The sequence below is a fragment of the Gymnogyps californianus genome, chromosome 8, assembly GCF_018139145.2.
Source record: "Gymnogyps californianus isolate 813 chromosome 8, ASM1813914v2, whole genome shotgun sequence".
NCBI lineage: Eukaryota > Metazoa > Chordata > Aves > Accipitriformes > Cathartidae > Gymnogyps > Gymnogyps californianus.
The window spans coordinates 12397549-12423539 of record NC_059478.1 but is presented as its reverse complement, the minus strand read 5'-3'; the positions used below and the strand labels follow the sequence as shown (position 1 = coordinate 12423539).

Sequence of the window (25991 nt, the reverse complement as noted above, 5' to 3'; positions counted from 1 at the left end):
TTACAGCACAGCTTTAAATAGCCATGCCACATGAAGGCAGTGATCCTTCAGAGGGTAATCAAAGAGACTGCTCATGTGGGTTTGTACTAAGCACGTACCAACATATTTGGACTGAGACTTCACCACATATTTCTTAAAGCAGCATGAGAAGCGTCATGATTATAGAGTTTACTTACCCACATTGCATTTAGCTCCCACTGAGCTCACTTGTCAGTTTAATTTAGTTTCAGACACCCAAATTAATCTCATTCATGACCAAGATAGAGTGCTTACAATTGACTGCTGCTGGAAGCACTGATCTGGGTACAGGTTGTATCCCAGACCTTATATCAGATCAAGAGCAGTGATCCATCTAAAGCCAAACCTAGGAAATGTTGCAATGTTTTTCTGATGCCACTACTCAGGAAAAAGAGCTACAGGTCAGAAATACAAGTGCCCAGCAGAGAAATGGTGCTGCAGAAAACAAACAGGCCAAGTGGATGAACACACGTCACATTAGTACCACCTCCAACAATGATATATACACTGCTGCTCTGGAGGATTTAAAAATCCCAGAGACCTGGGCTTGACCTGTCCATAAAGGAAGTTCCCTATGAACTCCTGCAGTTTTGTGACTGAAATCTTACCTTCTTTGGGAGAACAAACAGCTTTTGAATTATTTGTTTTATCCTGGTGTAACTGTGGTATTTTGAAAATCACTGATTTTTCTTGAATCTTTGAGTTTTTGTACCTGCTTGAGTAACATCCAACGTCTTTAAAGATTTATGAATTTCTCCTAAAATAAAACTCCAGTGCTTTAAACTTGCAGAAGCTTTACATCAATGACAACACAGGATTGTTACATTACCCACAGTGTTTATCCTTTTTTGAAAAACTCCTCTGCTATTTTGAGCATCTTTTGATTAAAGATTCTAAATATATTTAGAAATCTATACTTCTGACACTTTTGACTTTGACTCTTTCTGATCAAGAAGGTTTTACTCAATATAGAAGACTTTTTCAAGTCACCAGTTTCAGAATGTAAATATGGGCCCTGAATAGAGTTGGGCTTTTTCAGATAAGGTTTGCATTTGAATCAAACCTCCTGAAGTCATTGGGCAACCACCCCTTTCTTTGCTTTAGCAGTTACCAGGATAGCAGGGGACAGCAAGGGCCAGCTGTCTCCCCAAGAGCAGGAAGCTGAGCACAAGAAGACAGAGAGCAGGGCAGGGGTCTCACCAGCCAGGGCCTGTCCTACAGTACCTGAGCAAGGAGAGCAGGCATCTACAGCAGCAGAGCAGGTCCGAGGCTGTGCTGGGAACACAACTCAGCGTTCAGTCCACCAACAGCCACCACAATCAGGCACATCTACAATGAAAAAAACAGGTCTGAGATCAAGCTAGGAAGTCAGCCTGCAGGTCAGGGTCCACAACAAGGCGCAGGCAGGAGTACAACATAACAACTACCCAACAGACAGGCAGAGCTACAACAGGGCTCAAATAAGGACTGAGGGCTCAGAGCTGAGCTTAAATGGGCCCCCGGGCAGGGTGTGGGTGAGGACCCAGGTGAGGCTGGTCAGGGCTATTACAGCCTGCTGGTGCACTCAGCATATAAACTCTTACAACTGCTGGAGGAGTTTGGTTATACAGAAGATCTGCTTGTATGAGAGCCTATGTAAAGAGCATATACTAGTCTATAGGCTTTAATAATTTATGAAGGTTGCTGATCTATTTTTTTTCTGACTAAGTATAAATTAGTTCAGATTTTCTTTAAGGTGTTGTATAATAGCTGAACCAACTGTATTTATCAAACTTCTAACAGATAATTTGTCTGGTATGCAACCTTATTTTTCTTCCTAGCTCTTAATACACAGGACCTTCCAGCTAAATATGGTAATCTCTTCCATCAACCAGAAACATCTGTTTTTAACAAAACTCTGGAATTGGTTATTTAGCCTTGAAAGAAAGGAGCATTTTGGTATAACTTGATACCAACTAAATACTAACTTGTTCCCTTTAGGTGCTGAAAACCTTTTGCATTCCATTTCTTTTAACAGAGAGCTAATGAATGCAGTATGCAAAGAATTGCCTTGTATGATATATTGTAGGCTGTTGCGCTCTGTTAAAGAATGAAGACTTTCAGAATTATTTTAGAGCAGACTGAAGAAGTGTTCTGATGGGGGGAATTCCTTGGTCAAGGCCAAATGCCTAGACCTCTTCTCAAAGAGGTCTTCATATTAACTTTAGTTTTCAGAGCCAGTGATTACTTGACATTTGGGAGTTTTGGAGGGAAGTTTTTGTTAGGAACACAAAACTGATAATAGTCAGAACTACCCTTGTAGTTCTTGTTAGTGGAAAACTCTGTATATAAATACTTTTTATGTCCTGGATGTTGTAGGACAGGAAAAGCAAGAGTGTTTCTCTTCCAGGCACTCCTTTTTTATGCTTTTTACTCTTTACTACTTCTTTTTTTTTCTAGGATCATGCTACAGGATAGTGGTCGACATTTTGGTGTACTTAGCCACACACATCACTTGTGATGTCTGTATTCATCAGGTATGTATTCCATGAAAAATATTTTTTTACATATTTATCCTGAATGAGGGGCAGCAGTTACTGTCACAAGCTGCAATAAGGTTTCAGGGGCTCCGCATCACCCTACATGCATAATCTTACAAATTCTTTTTCTTATCATGTGAATAAATGCTCAGTTGTGGGAAGACACACTGTGTATTACAGTTTGCTTATGCAATGTTCTGTGAAGAGGAAGCTGATCTGCTGATGGAGGTTGCTTGGAGCTTGCTTTATGTTTAAGTCTCTTGGAATGTTTTTTTGAGACAAAGCTGTTCCCTGGAGAGCACATGCTGGTGTCACGCTATACAGTATACGTAAGTGTTGCATGTGTGCTGCTGTGATCATCTGTGCCGCAGGACTGTTCTTAAATGTAAACACAGATATGTACATTCCTCCTTCTCTACAAGACTATGAACATCTGTTGCTCGTATCAGAAGTGGAGCTAGTTGTAAATTACAGGCTGAGCTGCTGTAAAAGACCCTGATAAGGTTTGAATTGCAGTAGAAGGAACCTAAATTCCGAGTTGAAATTTCGACGTCTAAACGATGTTTTGTTTTGTTAATGTTCTTTAAAATATTAAGTAATACTAAAAAATTACACTTAACAGGTGTAATGTTAGCAAAACAGTAGCTTTCCACTCGCGGGGCGCGCCCCACCGCCCCAGCAGGGTCTCTGGGAGGCGGGAGAGCTGCCGGCGGTGGATTGTCCGAGCTGCGCTCCGCCGGGGCCGCGGCCACGGCCCTCCTCCGGACGGCCTCCGCTGCGCGGGACAGGGGCACGCCAAGTTCCCGTTACTGAACAGCCTTGCAACGGCACCGGCCAACTCCTTCGTGAAACGACACGCCGGCGCTTAAGCCTTTCACGGCCGCGGTCGGGGCTGGGCGCCGCCAGCGAATGGCTCCGCCGGCCGCGCCCCGCCGCCTGCCGTTGCCAGCAGCGGGCGGAGCGGAGGCGGGCGGGTTTGAAAGGGAGGCGCCGGCTGCCATGTAAGCGCTGGCCGGGAGGCGCCGCGGCCGCCAGGGGCTGAGCGGGGAGCGGCCAGCGCTCCGGCCCGGCCCGGCGGTGCCGCCCTCGCTCCGGGCATGGGAGCGGAGCGGGGCGGTCGGCGCGGAGGGGAGCTGCCGCGCGGCGCCGAGCGGGCGTGGGGGCGGCCCCCGGGGAGCCCCCGGCCCATGGCCTTCATCATGATGAAGAAGAAGAAGTTCAAGTTCCGCGTGGAGCTGGAGCTGGACGAGCTCTCCTCCGTGCCCTTCGTCAACGGCATCCTCTTCTGCAAGGTGCGGCTGCTGGACGGGGGCAGCTTCAGCGGGGAGTCCTCCCGGTAGGTGCCTCCGGGGCTCGCGAGCCCAGCGGCTGCCAGGGCGCCCGCTCCCGCGCAGGCAGCCCCGGCCGGGCCGCGGCCGCCCCTTTCCGACGGGCTCAGCTCGAGTCCGCGCCTCCGCAGAGCCGCGGTCCCCGCCGAGAGCCAGGGCGACCGGCCGCCTCTGCTGCCCCCTCCGCCCGCTCCTCGGGTCCCCTCGGCGGCGCCCCGCTCGGGGGCGAGGCCGGGCGGGGGGCTGGGGCTCAGCCGGCTCCCGCGGTGCCCCGGGCGGGGGTCGGGGGCCCGGGGAGGGAGCGGCCGCGCCGCTGCTCCCCGCGCCGGCCGCTGCCCCGGGGCTTCTGGCGGCTCCGGTCCCCAGGCGGGGCCAGCGCCGGCGGCTGCGGGCGTGCTGCTCGCTTTTCCCCTCGGAAGGGAAGCGGGCACGGACGTTCAAGGCTTCTGTGGCACGGCTTGCCACCGGGCAGGCTGGCTGTCTTCTCATCCCGTCCGCGTTACCAGCATCAAGGGCGACAGAACAGATGTGGGCGCACTTGTAGATTCCTCGTCTGCGTGGCTGCTCGCTGCTTGAAGTCGTAACACTTTAAAATAAATATTGAGGCTCTTAAACACTGAATAGCAGGGGAAATGAATCCATGAGTGGATGAGGGTTGTCCTAGAGAAACCGGTCGCTTGTGCCATAACGCCTCGAGCTATAAAGCCTGTTGATTGTATGGGTAACGGGAGGGGAAGAAATTTCTTGCCACCAAGTCTGAAGTCAGAGCTGTCCCCTGTGAATGTGAATTGTGCAACCTTAATGTTTTGTTCGGTTGGACACTGGCTCGCTGTGTTTCGTTCTGTGGATATGTACATGGAGAGTTAACATAAACAGTTTCATGGACAAGTCTTCCCTTATTTCCTGTACATATTCAGGTCATATGCATTACTGACTTTGTTCATGCTTAATTCTGCAGTGCAAGTGCAGCATAGACAGGTGTCTTTTTTCTTTTTCTTTTTTTTTTTAACTCTTCTTTTGTGCCTTAGCCATGGAGCCGTCATCTGCTGTGATGGTGGCTTCCTGATCTGCGTAGCGATGGGTAAACAGGGCAAGTGGGTTAATTTTTTCCAGGTACCAGGCAGAGGCAGAACCTTGTCAATAGGAAGGGTGTGCTGTGGCTTCAGGTCTGGGGAGGAGGAGACTACCCTCCCATTACACTTGTTCATGTTGTATGGGTTATTATATTACTTTAATGTTATTACGAAAAGGATTTACTGAAAAATGTCTCATAGAATTCTGGGAGAAGACAGAAATCAGTAACAAATCTATGAATATTCCGTTATTTTCTTATTAAAATACTGCTGTTACAGAGCTTGCTAAATTATCTGCTTTTGATTCTGTAAAGAGAATTAATCAAGGAGAATAAAGAGCATAAAAATGGAACTTTGGCCTAAACCTCCTTATTTAACCATTCCGTTATACTAGCATGTATAATTGAAGATTGATTTTTCGTCTGTATGGTTGGAGGGTCTTCAACTCATCAGTGTTCTGTTCTCATTTCATGTCTTTTTCTTCAACGTTTTTATTGTGAGCAATTTCTTAATGAGTAATAGATGATGATGATGATGATAATCATGATTTTAATAATCATTACTGTCCTAATGCAGCCCTTACTGCCTTGAAGTCATTTTCACAGGCTGACATACATCTTCTGGACGGTATCTCTATTTTAAAGGCGTTGATTTCAGCTGAGATGATGTTTTTGATACATTATTGTGATCTTAGCCGTTTTGGTCTTGCCTGTTTATGACGCTAAAATTAAAAGCTTGAAAGCATACATGCATATCTTTATGAATGTGAACAGTGTGTTAGAGTAAAATACGGATGCTAGGAGGTAGTATGTGTACATAGAAGTGTCAGTGGAAGTGTGATGATGTAAAAAATTGTGTTGAAGTATTGTGTTGGAGTCAAAGAAGCTTTGAAATTCTTCTGTTTTCTTTTTCTGGGGGTATGGCTTAAAAATAAGAACAGCAGTGAAACATACGCTGGTATATCAAAGTCCCTGTGAGTGTAACTGGTCCATTCCTGCTGGACTGAGAAGTATTGAGGGATGCTGGTAGGAAGGTAAAGAATTCTTCTGCAGTGATCCTTTGGTGCCAATTTAGGGAGTGCCTTTGCTCTTGGCTTAAGAATTAACAGACGGATTTTCACAGTGGTGATTCAGCAAAGGTCTGAATAAATAAGGAAGAAATTAAGTTAACATCAGAGTGGCAGTATTTCAAAACTTGTCAGTTGCAAACTTTTTTAATGGCCATCATCTTCTACTTGCATGCGTTTATTAGTTTCACTGAGCTGGCAGTCATATCCTTAAAGTAGTGATCTTTGTAGCATTACAAAAGAACTTTGAAGAACTCCATTGTGTTTCAGAAAGTAATATACAAACTCATTTCAAATATTGTATAATAAAGGGGGAAAACTGACCGTGTCTTCTTAATAGCTTTTATTTTTATTACTGACTGAGGTCTAGTAACCTATAATTTTTCGGGGAGAAGTTATTGAGAATGAAGTTCTCAAGTTGGTACTGATACAAACCAATACCCTGCTGCCTCTTGCCTTAAAAAAAAAAAAAAAAAAAGGCAGTCATATCAACAGGCTATAAACCAGCCTAACATTATTCTTACCATTTTCTCTCCAAAGCTTACTCATTGAGAAAGAAATGTCATAAAAACAGGCTGGCAGCATTGGAATAAAGGCCTATATGTAGTGAGTCGTAATGAAAACAGATTCAACTGGTCGTCTTTTCAGCCCTGCGTGGATCATGCTGTATCAATGATTAAAGCTCTGATCCTGCAAGCAATGCGATACCTACATCATCCCTCTGAACACTGAAGTGGGATGAAAAGACAGATAAAAGTTCAAGCTACTGAAAAATATTTTTTCACTGCTCAGATCTTTACTGAGAAAGAGATATGTAAGAAGTATGTTAGGAAGACACGGTCCATGTTATTGGAGACTTGTTGTCAGAGTCCAACTACTTTTCTGGCTGACACAGATGTGTGCCTCAAGTGTATAGAAATTCTGTGACCAGATAAAACCAGCTTGTATAGTGCAGTACATAGTGATCTGGTTTGTGTATAAATAGCAACCACATTAATCGTTTACACATCACTATGGTTTTTTGTGTTTGTATATAGTTTTTTAGAACTCCAATTTGAAAACTTCTATTTGAAACTTCCCTATGCATATTTGTGAATGTTTACTGTAGGAAAAGAAAATTCGGTATTATAACGGTAAATGTTTAATTACCTGACAAAATATTCAACTTTTTAAAGTAATCTGATACTGTCAAATAATGTTTTGATCAAAGGACATTGAACAGCCAAGTAGTAGCAGTGTTTAAAATGGGGGGGAATGTTTGATTGTGTGTGCAAGAACAGGACCCTGGAATTCTAGGGAGAATGAATGGGTTATAAGCTTTGACTCTACAACATGGAAAACCTTGAAAGGAGTTGTGGGAGGGGGGGAGGTTTGGTTTGGTTGTTTTAGTAAACTGCCAGTCAGCCATACAGTGTAATTCTTGCCCTCCCCTTTCTGAAATTGCTTTCTAATATGACTTCTGGATCTTTACAATAGTATTTTTAGATTTTATAACAAAGGGTGGATTTTCAGCAAATAGACTATGGATGTATGCAAAGTTTATGCTGACAAACCTCATTTTCATTTAGAAAACTTTCTAGCTTAAGCCTGGCTTTCTATGTGGAAAGGTGTCTTTCCACATTTCTCTCTTTCCCTGGGCCAATGATAATAGATACCTCTCTTTGAAATTGGATACATTAATACAGGATACTTGTGCAGATTCCAGGATACTATGTATCTATACACTGCCTGGTCATAAAATATTGTGCACATAATGTCTACTGCACCATGAAAGGACAGAAGATTATTCCAGGACAGAAATTACACCTATGAATATTTTGAACAGAAAAATACTATTTTAAGGTATAGACTTGCCTAAATACTACGCATATTTATTCAAGGCTAGTCTAATGCAGACATAAATATATTGAAAGTATAGGCTGTCTGCAACTGCCCTCATTTTAATGGGCTGAAGAAGTAATTGATGTGCCCCTAGAGTAGATAACTGCTCATAGGCTGAGTTGTTGCTCAACCAGCAGCAAAAGAACGAATGGGATATGAGGAAATCAAAGAAGTTTTGGAAAGTAAAGGAACTTACTATTTGAGGGTGTACTTTCAACACTGTACTGTGTAGATTTAGGCTAGAGTAGCTGCAAGCCTCGCAGTTACATTTTTAGCTTGATTTCCACCTGCACCCCACTCAAGGAAAGGACTTCTTGGTGTGGTCTTATGACTGCAGTGTTCAGTTTGGTCGTATTCCCCTGCCTCTGAGATCTGATTTCTGACACTTTAGATTGCTGATGTTTCTCTCTCCCTTCTTCTACAAAACAACATTCAAAACTAAGAAGCTGATTATGATTGGTACCTGTGTGACAGATAGAGATTAGGGGCGGCTGAGAACTATAACTTTTTCATCAAAACATTTTATTCTCCAACAGATTCAAGGGAAGGTTTTTTATGTACAGCACATTCTTGAGGCCTGAGAGGCAGTCTCAGAGATCTTGTGTTACTTGCATGAATATATTCTTATTCCTAATAGATACAGACTAGAGTATGTAATTGTCTTCTGTAGAAATTGATTTCTTATCTTCCAGATAATAAGTACTTCTTACTTCTAGTGATGCTTGGCTACCTCCTTCTCGACTGCCTAAAACTACATCTGGTTTTTGTGACACCAGCAAGTACATTTTCTGCCTCACTGGGCTCTTCAAATTGCTTTTTAACCATTGTTTTCCCTGTTGCTGCTATGGCATTTGAAAAGGAAAATTTCTCCTGATAGTAACACAGCTTAACCAGCTTTCTGTTTTTAAACAAAAGTACTTGTTAGAAAAACATACCTGTCATGTGGAATTGCTGTCCCTATCACGCTAATCTTCCTGCACCATGTATGAGTCCTGTTGATGGTCTTCAGAGTTGGTAATGGATAATGCTACTTCTAATGGCTTTTTCAGCTGTAAACGGATTTGCAGTTGGATAAACTGAAACAAAATAAGTTTTCAAGTGCTGTGAGGCAAATTAGCAGTGGGATAAAAATCCTGGCTTGCAATTTTGTAGCTGCTCTTTTCAGATTCCCGAATGTCCACTTAGTGTTTTCTCAGTTGTGAAAGAGACTGTTGGCTGAGCAGCTTCCAGGCCCTGTCCTTCTCTGTAGAGAGGAAGAGGTAAGAATGGGAGGTTCTCTACACAAATTATAACTACATTTTGATAAATGTAGTTTCTTTGTACCTCTTCAGCCTTTCATTAATACTTACAATAAAACGCGTTTAGTCAACAGATTTAGAGAATGTGCTTGAGAAAGGTAACATGATGTACAAGGATTGGCATGGATATTCTGGACAGGGCTGAAGGGGAAGAAACTAAGGCTAAAATATTAATGGGAGAGTTCACGTATAAAGGTGGAAGAGTAACTGTGGAAATAAGAGGGATGAAGAAATCAAATCTCTGAAATAGATTGGAGGAAAATCAATGAATTAATCAAAGGAGTAAAGAAAATAAAATTACATCTGAAGAGGGTCATCTTTGGGCTACAGTACGAGATAAGAAAATGTTTGTACAGACTGCATTTTGCATGGGATGTAACTGGGTATTGCACATAGGAAAAGGGCTCCTTCTTGTGAGACTTTTGTTACTGTAACTGTAAGTACTGGTAAGAGATACAGCAACAGCTAGCTCTTCAGGAAAATCTTCCTGAAAAGAGATGCATGACAGGCATCTGTTAAAGAGGAGGGGGTGGGGGGAAAAGCTTTTATGCTTAATGTGTCTGGCTTGTGCAGGAGAATAGGCACTTTGGTTTAAAAGAGCTGGTGATGTTGTTGAGGTTTTTTTTTCCCCCCTGACCCCAGCACAGGGCATGGAGCACAGTATTTTGCTGTCATAAACTTGCCATTTGCAAGCACCATAGCACCTGATTGCCTTCATATTTTAGGGACTACTTCTGTTCATGGAATACTTCAGGGTGGAGGGGAGTGCTAGAGATCATGTAGTCCAACTTCCTGCTCAAAGCAAGACTAACTTCAGTTAGATCAGGAAGCTCAGAGCTTTGTGCTGTCAAAATCTGTACGATTTCTGCTGTTAGAAAATCTGTAAGAATGGGGATTCCAATCTTTGTAGACAACCTGCCCCTCTGCTTCACCACTTTTATTGTGAACATTTTTTTCCCTTATTTTGTTGGAATTTCTCTTGTTATTGCCTCTTTTCCTTTCTCTGCTCCCCACTAAGAAATGTCTGGCTCAATCTTTTAACTCAATAGAGATGGCTGAAGATAGCAATTAGATCTTCCTTCACCTCTTCTTCAGACTGTAAAAATCCCACGTTCCCACCTTCTTCTGTATCAGGTGCCTCATACCCCTCATCCCTGACTCCAGACCCTCCTCTCACACACCCTGGACTTGCTTCAGCTTATCAGTGTCTTACTTCTACTGAGAGGGCCCCAAAAACGGATGCAGTGCTGCAGATACAGCCTCACAAATGTTTAATAGAGGGGAACAATCACTTCCTTTGAACTGCTGGCTACAGTCTTGCTAATGCAGTTTGCCCTTCACAGTGCTAATTCCCTTTTAGGTCTCTGCATTTGCCTGTAACCAGCAGTTTTTGATATGTAAATGTATTGTATATGTATTCCAAAGCAGCTCTATTTCCATGTGACGATCAGTTTATACATATTTTTATAAGAAATACTTGACATGAAATGTTGCTAGTTAAAGATTTAACCTGTTTATTATGAGTAAAAACATGTGGAGTAGAAAATGATTGCTCTGTTAAAGTTTTGCATGTACTAACAGCAAATTAACTGGGGAGTTGTGCACTGTAAACAAGGGGAGCTCTTCCTGCAGAGCCAGCCGTTTGCTGGTTTGCTTACTGCTGAAATTTGTGAAACATTGAAGCTCTGTTTGTAAATGACTGGTTTTGTTCAGGTTTTTTGCAATGCTTAGGAAAAAATGTATCTTACATGCCTCAGGCATGGAGGAAACACAGACTATTAAAGGAAAAGTAAACTGTATTTCTTCCTGAATATAAGAAATAAATTGAAGCTTTGCATAAATTTATTACTACAGCGTATACTTTGGAGATCACGCTCTGAGCTCTAACTTCAAGAGATGCATCTTTCTATATGACGACTAAATTTAGCATTCTGGTTATCAAATAACTTAAAGTATAGCTTGGTATTTGAAAAGTTATACTGAGCTAAATGTTCTTTAAAGATGATAAGGTTGGAATTGGTACATGCATGGGCAGCATGTATGTTACATTTAAAGTTATGTGTATTAGATGCATAGAATACATTTGAATAAAATTGGTTCTGGCGTTGATGCTAGATCACTTTTTATTTACTTTAAAGTACCTGAGTTAATTTCATATTTGTCTATTTGTATTTGTTTTTACTTCCATTGTCAACTTAGAAATAGTGATTTTAGTTTAATTTGAAAGTGAAGGATCTCTTTGTTGGGTGATCTTGTTTATATTTTTGTTTGTGTGTACAGTAGAGATATTAAAAGACATGAGTAAACCATATTGTTTGACACTTCAGCTGCGTGGATCTAAACCAAAGAAGACGACTACATTTCTGTGTAGTAAGAGTAATTTTCTTCTGAGGTTCTTAATGCTTTACAAATGCCAAGCGACTTGGCAGATCCTGGGAGACTGAAAAGCACAGTATTTTGCTTGAAAGTGGGCCGATAAGACAGCCACTCAATTGCTCTGGGAGCCTGTTGCACGGGTACCTTTATCTTTCCCTCAACTGTGAGACTGCACAAATTTTAAATGGACGTAGATTTTGGGTAAGAGGGGTGAAAGATGGTATTCTTCTCTTGCATGCCAAACCATTATGTGTTCCCTAGTATAAATGAGAACTCTATATCCAACAATACCTTCCTAATGCTAAAGATAGCCTAGGAAAGGTCAAATCTTACTGTAGAGTACCTGAAGCACTGAGGGCACTGAAAGTGTGGCTGATAAACAGTTAGATTATAGGCTAATGCCTTAATTCCTGTCTCTGTAAGGTGGGGTCATGACATTGGCATTCTGTGTTAGGTGCTCTGGCATTCTGCAGAAGAAAGATGTTTGGTTTCATATATTTATATATATATAAAAGATATATATATGAATGGGATATTGTTCCCATTTTAAAAGACTATTTCCTACATTAAAAATAACTCTGTGTTACTCCAATCTACTAAATACTGTATTTGTATCAGAAGGACAGAGCTAACTCTATTAAGTTTATTCAGCCAAGGGTTGATCAAAGGAAGCTGTTAGGTTAGGTGATAAAAGTTCATATGCACACTTACAAACGAGCACAGGAAACAAAGGCAGGGGAGGGTGGAGGAGCTAAAATAATACCCTGCCCCAGCTATTCCCCGGCCTGTCACAGGAGCCATCAGCCCATCAAGGGCCCATCTACACAAGCCCAGGGACACAGAGGCAGGTGGGGAACTGAAATTATGGACTTGGACAAGGGGACACCCGGTCCAGGCCCCTCCCAGGGCTGTCCCAGGAGAGCCTCAGCCCCATTGTCCAGGCAGGAAACCCGTTATGTTGAGCTAACACTAAAGCACCTTTTGGACTGAGGGGAGTTGCTGCATAGTGCTATGAGACACATTATGGGATGCAGGGGAACAGGCTTATTATGGGATGTTTAGGGGAGGAACTAAAGGTGGAGGAAGGGATGAATTTAGGTGATTTGGGAAGGAACAAGTGCAGGGAAAACAGAGAGGTAAGGGGATAAAAGGGCCAGTTAGGTATAAATAGTTTGCTGGTTGGTACATTTGTCTGGCCATACCCTGTTTCTAATCAGTGCAGTCTATTGTATCTTTATATTAAACTACGTTCTAACTCTTTCCTGGGTGAAGGGCTCTCTGTTCAGCGTGTATGGGGGGGTCTGAGCGCCAGCAACTGGAGTCAAGACTGTGCGTCAGAGGGCCCGGGTGTCTGTGGTGCCAGCAACAGGAGAGACTTGAGTGAGTGGACTTAAGTGCCAGCCACAGGAGTGAGACTGTGGGTCACAGGGGCCTGTGTGTCCGTTGTGCCAGCAACTGGAGTGAGTGAGAGTCTTGGTGCCAGCAACTGGCCTGGGATTGTGGGCCAGAGCACCCCTGTGCCTGGGTGCCAGCAACTGGAGAGACCAGATGAGTGAAGCCAAGTGCCAGCCACTGGGGTGCGACCAGGAGTCAGAGACCTGTGTGCCTGTGGTGCCAGCACCTGGACCGAGTGCAGGTGTGTGAGTGTGTAAATGCTATCAGGGATCAAGCCTGTCGAGTAGGTGGTGTAGCCTGGGAGCCATATAGATATATGGGTCTTGCTAGCAGACCTCTGTCCTGTTCAGCCAGAGAGCGGAGTGGGACGAGGCTGTTGGTGCTGGCTGTCTCTGCAAGTGCTCTGTGTGTCTGTGATCTGTGTGGCCGGATGCGTATGTGTAGTGTGTGGGGGTGCTTACCAGGAATACGTCTTCAACCTTGATACTGGTTGGACCTGAGGAGTGGAGCTGCAGCAGCCTCACTTCTCTCGGGCTGTCTCATCAACATGGTTTATTTTCCCCTAAAAGAAGCACGCAAAACTTAGGCAATATTGGAAAAGTTGCACTCGCTCAGAGATAACTCTTCTAAAGGCATTTTATTCACTGTACTTCGGACTCTAAGAACCTGGCCTCAACAATTCTTAGATTTCCAAAGCAACCCTCCCATCAAACTACCAGCTTTAAAAAATAATAATTATAACAATAATATTCTCATTTACCTCATGGAGTGAAAAAGCTATTTTTTCAAGGTATTTATACTGAGTAGGTAACTCATGTTCTGCCCAGAAGCTGTAAGATGTCTAAGCAAACACCTCTTTCCTTAACATAAAGAAGTGTACTGACCCAATTGATTCCAAAAGTATTTCTAGAAGTAGTTTCATGTGAAAGTAGTCTGATATAAAGACTGAATGGCATCTTAAAACTGAAAACAAATGCTCCCAACTTTTTGTTTCTTCGGTGACCAATGATTCTAAAATCATTGCACTAGAAAAACAATCCTTTTAACATAATCATCCCCATATGGCTAAATGTTATAATTGGCTGTCTAGAAAAATTCAGATAAAAGCTTGAATAAACGATTTTCTACGTAACGGAACACAGTATTTTGGTAAATGTCCACAAGGAGTTTTGGATTCTTTATTTCTAAGCCTCTCCTGCTAAAGCTTTTCCATTTGGCAAGAAGGGATTTTTCCCATGACACTTAAGGCCCTTAAAAGTGATTTATTTTTGCATTTGTAGCTATTTGCTGAAACAAGCCGTTATTCATATCCTTTATCCATGTGGAAATGAACAATCTGCTGGTCATAAACACCTTCAAAAAAAAAAAAAAAAGCCCATCAACAAATTAGGATGATGAGTTGACTGGATTAGGATTTGTTGTTTCTTTTGTGTTGGTTTTCTTGTTGATTTTTCTCTTCGGTGGATCAGAAGAGAAAAACCAAGACTTTTATTCATAATTCTAAATGGCAATTGTGTATAGTACATAAAATACATACAGAAAAAGACTTGTCTACAGCTGAAATCTTGCATTTGAAATTTAGTCAATGTGAAATTGTCCCTCTAAAGAAAAAAAACAATTGGTGACTTAAACTATACTTTGGAATCAATTTATCTTAAACTATCTGTCCATTCAATTTATTCTTGGTTAGGTCTTACTGACAGCATTTGTTAAGTTACACCAAAGCACTACAACTTAGTATGTATTTGAATGCATCTTAGTAACTAAGATATATTTTGATTCATAAAACAACTGTTTTTGCTTTGCATGTGGTAAAGTGACTGTGAGGCTCATAGGAAACTGACTCATAACGGAAAGCTTTCTCCAGCATGCCCTGTAGCATAGGCACAGTTGCCAAGAAGTTATCTGGGTTCATTTCCATAGTAACAAATCAATATAACTGTTTATTTTCTAAAGGCCTTGCACTTGAACTAAGAATCTTATAAACTTAGATATTACTCTCTAAAGTTAAATGTTCTGATTATTTGACCTTTTTTCCAGCACGAGGGGAATAACTTGCTGGTGCTTTTCTTTACACAAAAATTACCTTCATTAAAATATGTCAAATTTTTCTTTATATAATGGAATTAGAAGAACTGTTCAGGGGGGGAGTTGGTTGGGGTTTTTTTGCAGATCATGTACAAATGTTTCAAATATCTTGTTTTTTAAAACAATGTGCCAGTGAAAGAAACTAATGATACTTTTTTCATGTCCTTATGAGGAGGAAGGGGTATTCCCAGTTTTACTTGGTTTTATTTTTACAAGAATTAGAGCATCAGTATCTATAACTGAGGCCTTTTTACTGTAACTTTTACTTTCTTGTTTGTAACAGAACTTAAAAACCTGATCATCCTATTTAATGTTTATTAAATTATTTGCCTGAATAAATCCTGACCCGTGATATGAGTGGATTGAGTCTTCAAGAAGCATAGTGGTTTTGTGCTATCTTCCTTACTTGAACAATGATATACATATAGTAGTATTGGTATGTTGAAGTAAATTCAAAATCCTTAAAGGTTTTAAGGACACTTACATTTGTCAAGCAGATGTTACTTACCTTTATCTTGTATTTACAAGCAAAAATACATTTAATATTCACTAAATTATCTTTTACTATAATGTTAGTGATGTCTGGATTACTATATAACTGTAAAATGTAAACCTGCTTTGACTGTAGTTTGCTGTAGAGGTAGAAAGCTGTTCTGAGAAGCAGAAACATAACCTGAACCATAATACTGAGCTGTACAAAGATTTTGGCACATTACTTTGACCTTATGAGTTTACAGAAACATTTTTTGTAGGAAAAAGTATTATTACTTAATAACTGGAAAAGTTACATATGTAAAAACACTACAAGAACTTAGCAAAATGATGAATAGGAGGAGAATTGCTTCTGTTATTGGTAGTCCCAATGGTATCCTGGGTGATAAGGGAAGGGTGGTAAGGGTGATGACAACCGTCCTACCTGTATGATGACCAGATGCTATGAGAAGGGATTTTCTGACCTTTATGGATGACAAGTGAACACTTGCAGTCTTGTAGCATTGTTTTATAGCCTTATAATGAATAGCAGAAAATCTACATTGCTTCTAGTTTCCAAAAGGACACTCGAGGCTGGAATTGTTTTGCAGTATTATTGGATGCATAGTAATGTGCAAATGCAGGCTCCCTGTGGATTCATGGCCATAGCTGATACGCCTTGATCTGAAACTAGAGATAGAATGCAGGAGGAGGTTAAGTCAACGAATTGTTAAGAATTCTTGCTTTTTGAAACTTAATGAAGGTTTGTATAATTGCATGCATTTTAGTATTGATTAGATATTTCTGGTAAGATTTAATTTCAGTAATTCTTTAAAGTCCAGTAAAACAGACAGACAGCTACAATAATCACTTTGTTTAGGCCACAGCATTTTTAATTATCGTCTTAATGTAGAGGTTTTTTAATTATAGTGATGTGTTAAAACTGAGATTCTTACTCTGTGCTGAAACTAGGTATAAAATCTGATTCTGGGATTTTTTGTGTCTATGCGTTTGGGTTTTTTTTGGGAGGAATACTACCAGTGTGCGAAAATGTGATGGTTTTAGTGAAAGAAAATCTTGACCAACCATATCACTTAGTTAATCTGCATTCAAGTTCACCTTCCTGCTCAGTCTTTTTAGTCTAACAAGCTCCCAAAAGTTAGGGTAAGCTACCAGCAGGGTTGAGGCCGTGAGCAAGTCTATTGTCTTTCAGTATCAATGGAGGCCTGTTGCTCCTGATGCTTACAAGAGGACATTAGTAGTGTTTCATAAGTTTCTAGCATTCTCAATCTATCCTGACAGAACTATTGACAGAAGGATCAGAGTACTACCGTGAATTTAATGACTTAAGATAGTGACATAAATATCCCTTCTCTATCTGAAGCAAAAATTTGTAGCTAGACAGCTCATGAAAAAAGTTTTTCTCCTTTTTCCTGCTTGTGGTAAAACTGTTTTTGATGTGGTGGTGTTTTTAAGAGAGAAGAGGGCCTTTTATTTTTTCGTTTTTAGGATAAGCTAAAAATGTTACTTAGAAAAAAAAGAACTTAAAGAAAATAAATCCTGGAGATTTCATTTCTAAGTTACTTTGAGTAAGGCTGGACCACTGTCATCTGCAGAAAAACAGTGTTCTCAGAAGTTGCGTTATCTTTAAGCACAGTATATGAAACCTGCAAATATGCAGACCCCAGATACCCATGCACTTGGATAGCAGTGTTCTGCTTAACAGTGGGCGTCTAGTTGACTATTTTCTTTACCTGAGAGTTGAGCAACTATCACATAAATGCTACAATAGTTATTCCTAGGCCTTCTAAGTGTAACAAATGTTAGCAGTTATCAAATATCCCTTTAAGGTTGTATTTTACTTGATGACTTCTTGCCTGAGCCTGTTTCCGGTTGAGGATGTAACTATTTGTAATTTGCCTTTTTTGAATTTTGGTTCTATTTTGGATTTAAATAACTCATATACTCTCAGTTTGGGATTTTTTTTTCCAAAGCACAGGAAAGTTTACAATGTAAAACATAACAGATAAAAGGTAGATCATGGTGTACAGAGCCTGTTCCTTTTAGGTCACATGCTTGAATATGACTCAGTGTTGTATCATCAGAATCCGTTAGTCTGTTGTGGTCATTAAACTGACTCATTTTAGGCAGGCTAGTTTATTCCTACCTTAGGAAGTCACGGTGCAGTGAGTGCTGTAGCTGACAGTCTCACCAGCACAGCAAATAGGAGCTTTTGCATGAGCCTTGCGATTCATCATTTCTCCATAGGTGTGATAAACTCTGACTCCAGCTTATGTGAACTGTAGAATTCTACCTCTGTTAAAGATGTCAAACTGGATCTTCAATAATAAGCTGCTGTAAGAATTTAATATAAAACATAGGAATGTGTGTATTAGAAAAATGGAAGAGAAAAAAAAGGACAAATATTGCTTTAATATGTGAAGACTGTACTTGAACCATTAGAGTGGTAGAAGAAATTATCACAGTTTCTCCACAGTTCCAAGTTCTGAGTTTAGAAACGTGGGACTAGAAAAGAACTTTTGATCATTGAGGCAGCTCCCTCAGAATCACAGTTCTTATGTCCCCTGTTACTGACAAACTGGCCAACCTTGTCTTTAATTACAGTAAGATTTTTTTGCTCCTACTTCTCTTATTTGAAGGCTGTTCTAGAAACTTGCTCTGTGGTTTGAGACTTTGTAATTTTCAGTTTTAAATGGGTGTTTGATTATGCCATATTTTGGTCCTAACCACTTTTCATTTGACTTAAAGTTATTTAGTCTCTAAAGTGTTTGAATCACTAGTGTATTTTTATTATATGTATTTTTTTCTTATATGATATAGGAGTTTTCTAGTTGTCCTCCCTGTACCTGTTCATTTTGGAGTCTGTTCTTGCTCAACTAGAGCTACTCAAACAGAATAATGTGTTCTGTTTGAGCCTTATATAATAACATCGATACAGCTGAAAGCATCCTACATTTTGCCTTTTTTTCAGCCGCATCATATTGTCAGGTTGCAATCCTCCTGCAATGAACAAATCCATTCAGATATTAGTTGTCTTATTTTGCTCTCAAATGGCAAGCTCCCAGTATGTAGCTGAAATTGTTTGCCTCAAGTGCATTACTTTGTATCTGGTTATTGTACATCATCTCTTTTGTACTTTTCCAGGCCTCAAATTTATCTAGTTCTGCTTGTATGATGCTCCCTTTCTCTGTATTGAAAAACTGCTTGTCAAAGACGGTATCTTGAGCACATTCCAAAGCTCAGCAGTTTGGAAGACAGTGCCTAGGAGCTAATGTTCAGGAAGACTTCACTCTCTTGAGGCAAACTGGAGAAATCACGGTCTCATTCATTTGCAAAAACACATGACTGTTGAATTTTTCTGTAGGTCTAATATTGTATTCAAGGTTTGAAACAGTTATGAGTCTTGCTACACAAAGAGAAGAATGAAGGATGATTATTCAGGCCTTGGATCAGATTTTGCATGAAGTGACCACTCTACAAACAGTGGAACCAGTGTTAGTTCTTGAGCTGTCCTATTGCATTTTATGGTCCTGAATGTATATGCAACTGATACTAAGCATATGTTCTCTATTTGCAGGGAGGTAGTACAGGCAAACTGTGTCCGCTGGAAGAAAAAGTTCTTATTTATGTGTAAAATCAGTGCCAGTGCCACAACAGGGATTCTGGATACTTGCATTTGCAGGGTGTCTGTACGGAAAGTAAGTAGCTCTTCTTCCCTCCTCTCCTCTCTCCCTGCTCTTTCTTCACTTGTTTTGGTTTAATTTTTCAATGTCTGATAAACTTCATAAAGCAAATTTTACCTGCAACCATGTCAGGTATTCTTCTAGTCAAAATTTCGTAGTAATCTTATTAATTACCTTAGTTTGACTAATTCATGGGTTTTTTACGTTCTTATTGAAAAGAACACTTATTCCAGCAGGATGGCAAAGGAATCACTCACCAGTCTTTATCAAGTTAGCCCTTGATAGATACTTCTAGCAAGCGGCAGTAAACTTAGAAGCCTTGAACTGTGCTAAGTACCAGAATTTTGTATGCAGCACTTCCCACCTTTGGGGCTAGACTTTGCAAGAGCCAAATGCTGCTCGGCATCAGGCACTCACCCTTCCCCCTCTCCGCGAGATGACAGTCTCCTGCTGGCCTGCACCGAAGACATTATTAACACTAAGTTCTAAATGACAACAGTACAGCCTAGTTAATGTGTGTTGAGCTATTTTAAAACGAAGATTAGTATTTGCTTTTCTAAAAAACCAAAACAAACAACCCCCCCAGTCAGTATCTTTAATGGCTTAATGGCTTGTCTTTTTTTCTTTTTTTCTAGGAATTAAAAGGAGGAAAGGCATATGCAAAGGTAAATTGAGATGTATCTAATTTTACCCACAAATTAGCTTTTCTTTCTTGTCATTTTGTGCCCTTTTAAATGTGTTTACTTTTAAAAATAAACTTTCCTTATTCTTTTTCCTGTTGAGGCTTTAATTTTTAACTGAAAATAGAGCTATGCAGAATTTGACACTCAAAGTTTGTTTTCTGCTTTTTACCTTGGCCCACTCCCTTTAGTGGGCATCCTCTTATTCGTATTTGAGAGAAACTGCTGTTGAGTGGCACTCAATACTGTGCATGTAGCAAGTACCTTCATTTAGTAATATGCTTACTACTAACTTTGTCATTTTCTTTTAACAGCTGGGATTTGCAGATCTAAATCTAGCAGAGTTTGCTGGATCGGGAAATACCACTCGTCGCTGTTTACTGGAAGGTTATGATACCAAAAATACAAGACAGGATAACTCCATTCTCAAAGTACTTTGTTTCCTTTATCATACTTAAACTAATAAAGCAGAGAACAAGTGGTATTATTAAGCACTTAATGAAAGTTAAAACGTATTTGCTGAACCTTTCTAGAAGGAAAACTACTTAAAGTAAAAACATCAGCATTGTTTAGAGACAATCATTAAAATCCATGCAGTCAAAAATAGGATTTGTCCTACTCTTTGAAATGGAGGTGGGCAGCTGTAAAAGAAAAGCTTTCAAAAGGTATTCCTCTTCTAACAGGAATTGAAAAAGGGAATAGGGAAGCATGATGAAAAAGTTACATATAAATGTAGCAATTATATCTTTAAGACTGGGCAACTTCTTGTGCAGCTTTTCTAAGAGTGAATCTCTTGGCTTATTTATGTATAAGCCAGCTTCAATACCTCCATGACTCCTGGAACTTTCCCTTTTCTATTTGATAGTCATCAATGTAACAATTGGTGAGCACTGTTGGAAGAAACCCACACTGCCATTCTCTCCCATTAGTCCAGGGAGTTTAAAAAATTGAATAAGCTGCATTAACCTGAAAATAATTACATACAGAATGTTACAAGTAAATTTTTTAAAAATTTCTTTTCCTACCAAGACACTAGGATTAATTTCTCATACTATGAAGTATACCGTTTAAGCATGCACTTTCTGATTTCTTTAAGACAGTCATAGACTTTTTCCAGAAAACTTTTAATTGATGGCTTTGACCGAGCTAACAAGCCTTCTCAATGCATTGTTGTCCTGTGGCATTATTTACCTTTTGTGGTTTTAGTTTATCTCTGATGTTAGCACAACCAGTTCTCATATGCTAGCAGTTTGCTAAACACTCTCATCAAAGAACATACTTCAGCACCCACTGTTTTAAACAATATTCTGTTTGCTCATTAATCTTTCAGATTTCCTGTCTCTCTATTTTTTCCTTGAAGCCATCTTAACTATTAATGATTCTAAGATTCTTCTTGATCTATGTATCTTTTGCAGAATCTTGTATGTGCAACTGTTACTTTAAATGCTATTTTGTGTTTTTTTGCATGTGTACAAAGAAAAAAGATGTTTTTTGCATAAGTGTGTTTATTTGCGTATGTGATTATGCCATTTTATTTTACTTAAATGTAAGATTTGTGGCAAATATAACTTAGTGACATGACCACGTATCACAGACCAATTCCATTTTTTTTTCTTACAGTGGGTTTTGTTTTCTTAATGTGTAGGTTTTGATCAACATGCAGCTGATGTCTGGAGACCCGTGCTTTAAAACGTAAGTTTATAAAATATCTGTGTGGGACAGTGTTTTGGTCATACATTCCATGTTCAGAATTACACTTCTAATTTGCGTTTATAAATCTCTCCAATCTGGTAACAATATTAAAAAAAAAAAAGGCACGAACAAATGGGATGGTAGCTGAATAATGGCTAACATGGTAAAAATACCAGTAGAGGTACCATAGTTCTCCTTACTGTTAAAATACTTAGTATATTTTCAAGCAAAGAATAGTAGCCTGTACATCTGTAATTAAAAAAAAAAAAAAAAAAAATCAAAGAAACACTTAAGGGAAACTGTTCCTGCAGCAAGCTTATACAAATATACTTGGTATGTGGTGATCTGACTAATACTTGTGTTTGGAAAATGTGCTGTTACACCTTTTATTCACAAGGCTCAGATGATTTTAAAAGATTTATTTTCAAAAAAACCCAGAAGTGTGATATGACTTAGTACAAGAGAAAGCACTTACAGATATTTAGTTAGCAAAGACTTTATGCAACTTAGTAAAAGATGCAAGAGGTAACATCCGAGGGGGGAGGTAGCTAGGAAAATACACTGCTATATATTCAGGATCCTTTGGCCTCATTGTCCTTAATCTGTAGTTAAGGAAATGTAATAGTTTTGCTAGAGCACGTTAGCTTCCATAACTAACCACAGAACAGAAAAATCACGCATGCTAGGGAAAAACCTAGTCATAAGTAAGATGAAATTATTGCCTTCTTTCTAGACTAGTAAGCCATTTCGTTACGAGGCACCCAAGCTTAGCGGATAACTAAACTGAAACAGTGCAATTGGCAAGCTTCCTGTTTCCAGAGAACACCACTGTCTTGCTAACCATGACTTAATTATCCTGATCAGTAGGAAGTGAAGAACTCTCACATGTCATTTGTATTATAAGAGATATTTTATAATAACCTGAGAGCCATTCATTTTAAGGATAGGCTTAGAGATATGTATAGAATCTGCTTCCATGAATGCAGTGTGGAAAATTTCTCAATACTTGCCAAGATTCTTAATGCCACTGCTTTTCTGTAATTCAGAATGTTGGTAGACTGGGTTGTTCAAAGTGTATGTGCTTTTCAGTTTAATTTCAATCTTTTCTAATTCTACATGACAGTAGATGGCAATTTGGTCTGGATCAGGTTTAAACCAACTTAGTTGTATTTTACTTGTCACAAGATATTTGGTGGAGGAGTTGATTAAATAATTCCTTCAAAATAAATTTGATCCCTTAAGTTCTAGTTTAACTCAAACTTTTCTTCAGTTCACTGACCACATTGTTATACTGAAATGAGGAGGAGATGGAATCAAAATGAGAGGACGTATTTTCCTTCCACAACATGTGATTAAGCTATGGGGCTCCTTGCTACTATGCGTTGTGAATACTAAAAGCTCAAGAAAGAATTAAGACAAATTCCTGAATGAAAAATTATTAAGGGCTATTAAGTATAAAACATCACATGAGGCTCAAGCAATACCTAACTTACAGACGAGGAGATGCTGGAAGAATATTCAGGAGATACATTACTATGTGTGCCATATTCTCTCAGCATCTGTTGTTTGCTGCTGACACAAACAGGATGCAAGGCTAGACAGACCTTTGGTCTGAGACAACATGATTGTTCTCATGTTAGTCCTTTCAAAAACAATCTAAGGCAGAGTTCCAACTTGAAAAGAAAAAATGAGCTTGAGGAAAACAATCTGGAAAAAATTGCTAGCTTCACCCTTGTTATGTCAATCTCAACTTTTTGTGTAGGTTCTCAACTTCCATTTATACTTTCAGACCTTATGTTGGATCAAAGATATCTTCCATTGTAAAGATATAGTGCTTACTTGCAAACTGCTACACTAAACCACTTTTACTTCAGTACGGATTAGGTTTTTTATTCAAAATACTCTCATAAAGCAAATTTAAACTCATCTTTTATCAGATTAATGTAGGCAATCAAAGTCCCTCTGAATAATCCAATGAAGAGGGATAATAATCTCATACAGGCTTAATCTGTAGCAGTAAACATATACTGAAGTCTTCCTTAAGTAAAAAAGATTGTGTTTAAAGTGAAATGAGGCTGCAGCTCCAAGAAAAGCAGCACTGATCTCCTAACTCAGTCTGAGGCACAAGTATGAAGTAACTCATTATTTGTAGGTTTTAGCTGGCTTGAGGTAGGTTCTGGTGTAATTAGGACAATTGAGAACTGTTTTCTGTAGCAACTAGAGACTGTGCATTACTGCTGTGGCTGTATCCTTACCATTGTTTCTGAGGAGATCTGAGAACGTTGCCTGCACCAGTCTAGCTCAGATGATTCACCACAGGAACTCTTCAATGTCCCCTTGCACCACTAAAGGCCCTTTCTCCTCTCTTCTCCTAACCTTCAATAAGAATAGAACACTGTAAAATCTCATCTTGTGCTTACTGAATAAATGGTAAGAGGATATTATCTGAATTTGTTTGATTGGGCAAAGCTTTTCTGTATCCCTACTTATTTAGCATCTCTTGATTTACTTTTGAGTCAGACCTATTAACAAATACATCACTGGTACTGATAAACAATTTCTCAAAGGCAACTAACTAATCATTAGTCTTGTATCCTAATAAAACAATGTAGTTCTGTTCTTTACTGGCTGGTACCGAAGGAGTTGAAATTAGTACCTAAATCATTTTCTGGCTCCCTAAGAAAAAATCTCTAACTGAAATTATTCAGACTTGGCATTTTCTTCCAAACTGATGATATAACCATTTCCTGGAACATAAACTTTCAACACAAACAAAACAAAAAATTTATCTAATCCAGATGTCCTTCGTAGAAGGAAAAATAAACCTTAAAACAATTTCACAATCTGGAATCAGCTACATATTTTATGAAGAAGCCTAGAAGGCTTGATGTTTGATCTGGGGTGACATCCCTGAAAGCATTCAGTTCTTGCTTTCAAAAGTATGTTAGGCAGTTAAGTCACACAAGCATTGTATTTCTGGAAGTGCTTTTTCTCGTTTTCTTTCTCTCTTTACTTTCAAATGTAACATAAGAGGGGATATGTTACTGTACAAAAAGACAGTGACTAATTTATTGACTATGTCAAATCTAAAAATGTCAACAAATACCCATTTGTATGCAGACCAACAGTCCGTTCCCAAAGTAAAAAATAACAAAACATTAAAAAACCTGTAGGTAACATCTTGAAATGTATTTTAGTTGTATTTGCTTGCAAGAGAAGATTACTTTCACTTTGTCATTTTCTAATTAGTTTCTTTTGCACTAGCAAAACACAAACTTAGAAGTTTATTCATTTTAATAAAATATCCCTTTGGGTCTTAGTATAATCTGAAACAAGCATTTAAGCTTTATTAAAAGCTTTTTAAATATTGAACCAAATTTAAATTATGTCATACATGATGCTTTTTTTATTTTGCAGGAGGTAGAATTTAGAGGGGAATACATGGAGATAGTAACATAGGCCCCTTTGTTAGGAGTGGGAGGTTTATCAGCCCAGAATCTCCTCATGTACTGTAACAGAGATGAAACAAAGCCAGGAGTACATCACAGCACACTAGCCAAGCAGGCCAACTGTCATTGTGCGGGTGGTTTTTTTAACTTACCATCTTGTCATGTATTCCATGAAGTACTGAATTATATATTTTCTTAGCACATAAATTATCCTGTGATTCATACACTTAAAAAAAAAAAATCAAGAACTTCAAAATAAACACATATCATTCCACCAATCATCAAAAAAGGAAAAGCCTTTCCAAGGATCCCCAGAAGCCTGAAGGACTGAAGGCTAAGCAGATGGATTCTGTAAAATGTCCTTAACCTCAATAGCAAAAGCTTTTTTTTTTCTTTTTCTTTTTAACAAGGGGCTAGGCAGCATGTTTTCAGAAAAAAAGTTACAACCCTATTAACTTGAAGCACAGTATGAATTATGCCAATTTACTTGAAAAGAAAAATCTGTGCTGATCAATTTGGCGGGATTATGGCAAAAGTACAGCAAATCTTAACCACCTTTTTCTTACAGGCCTCCTTCCACAGCAATGTCTATAGCAATTGCTGGAGAATCAGAATCCTTGCATGAAGACAGGAAAGGTGGAGAAAACTTAAAAGTAGCACATCTGGGCATAGCAGGTATAAAATAATGCTCTTAATTTCTCAATTCTTTTATAACTGGCTTCAGAGCTTCAAGGAGATGTATGAAATACTTCAAATCTTAAAGGGATGCTGACAGTTGGCCCACAAAGGGACCTTCTTTGGTTATTTGTTGAGACACACTCTCCTAGATAACATCAGTGGAATCTATCTTTTTTACTTTTGTAACAGTTTATTTAATGGAAAGAACGAACGGAAATTGGATTGATAGCCTGCCTTCTTTTTAACATTTAAAACCTTTCATTTTCTGTGTGACG

The 25991-nt window shown here is 39.4% G+C and overlaps 1 protein-coding gene across 5 annotated transcripts in view; it reads left to right on the top strand.

Annotated features, from left to right (window-relative positions):
* Positions 1-1781: 1781 nt before the first annotated feature.
* The window catches only part of EEIG2 (EEIG family member 2), a 46891-nt gene continuing 22681 nt past the window's right edge, over positions 1782-25991 (top strand). For 3 of the 5 annotated variants that reach the window (XM_050900571.1, XM_050900568.1, XM_050900569.1), the window contains exons 1-6: positions 3709-3873; positions 19112-19232; positions 19853-19882; positions 20212-20328; positions 21543-21589; positions 25607-25713. In XM_050900571.1, the coding sequence (XP_050756528.1) occupies positions 3725-3873; positions 19112-19232; positions 19853-19882; positions 20212-20328; positions 21543-21589; positions 25607-25713 (571 nt within the window). In that variant the 5' untranslated portion in view covers positions 3709-3724. Of the gene's footprint in view, positions 1813-2457; positions 2535-3686; positions 3874-19111; positions 19233-19852; positions 19883-20211; positions 20329-21542; positions 21590-25606; positions 25714-25991 lie in introns of those variants that run through there. The other 2 variants (XM_050900572.1, XM_050900567.1) reach the window with 2 other exon arrangements.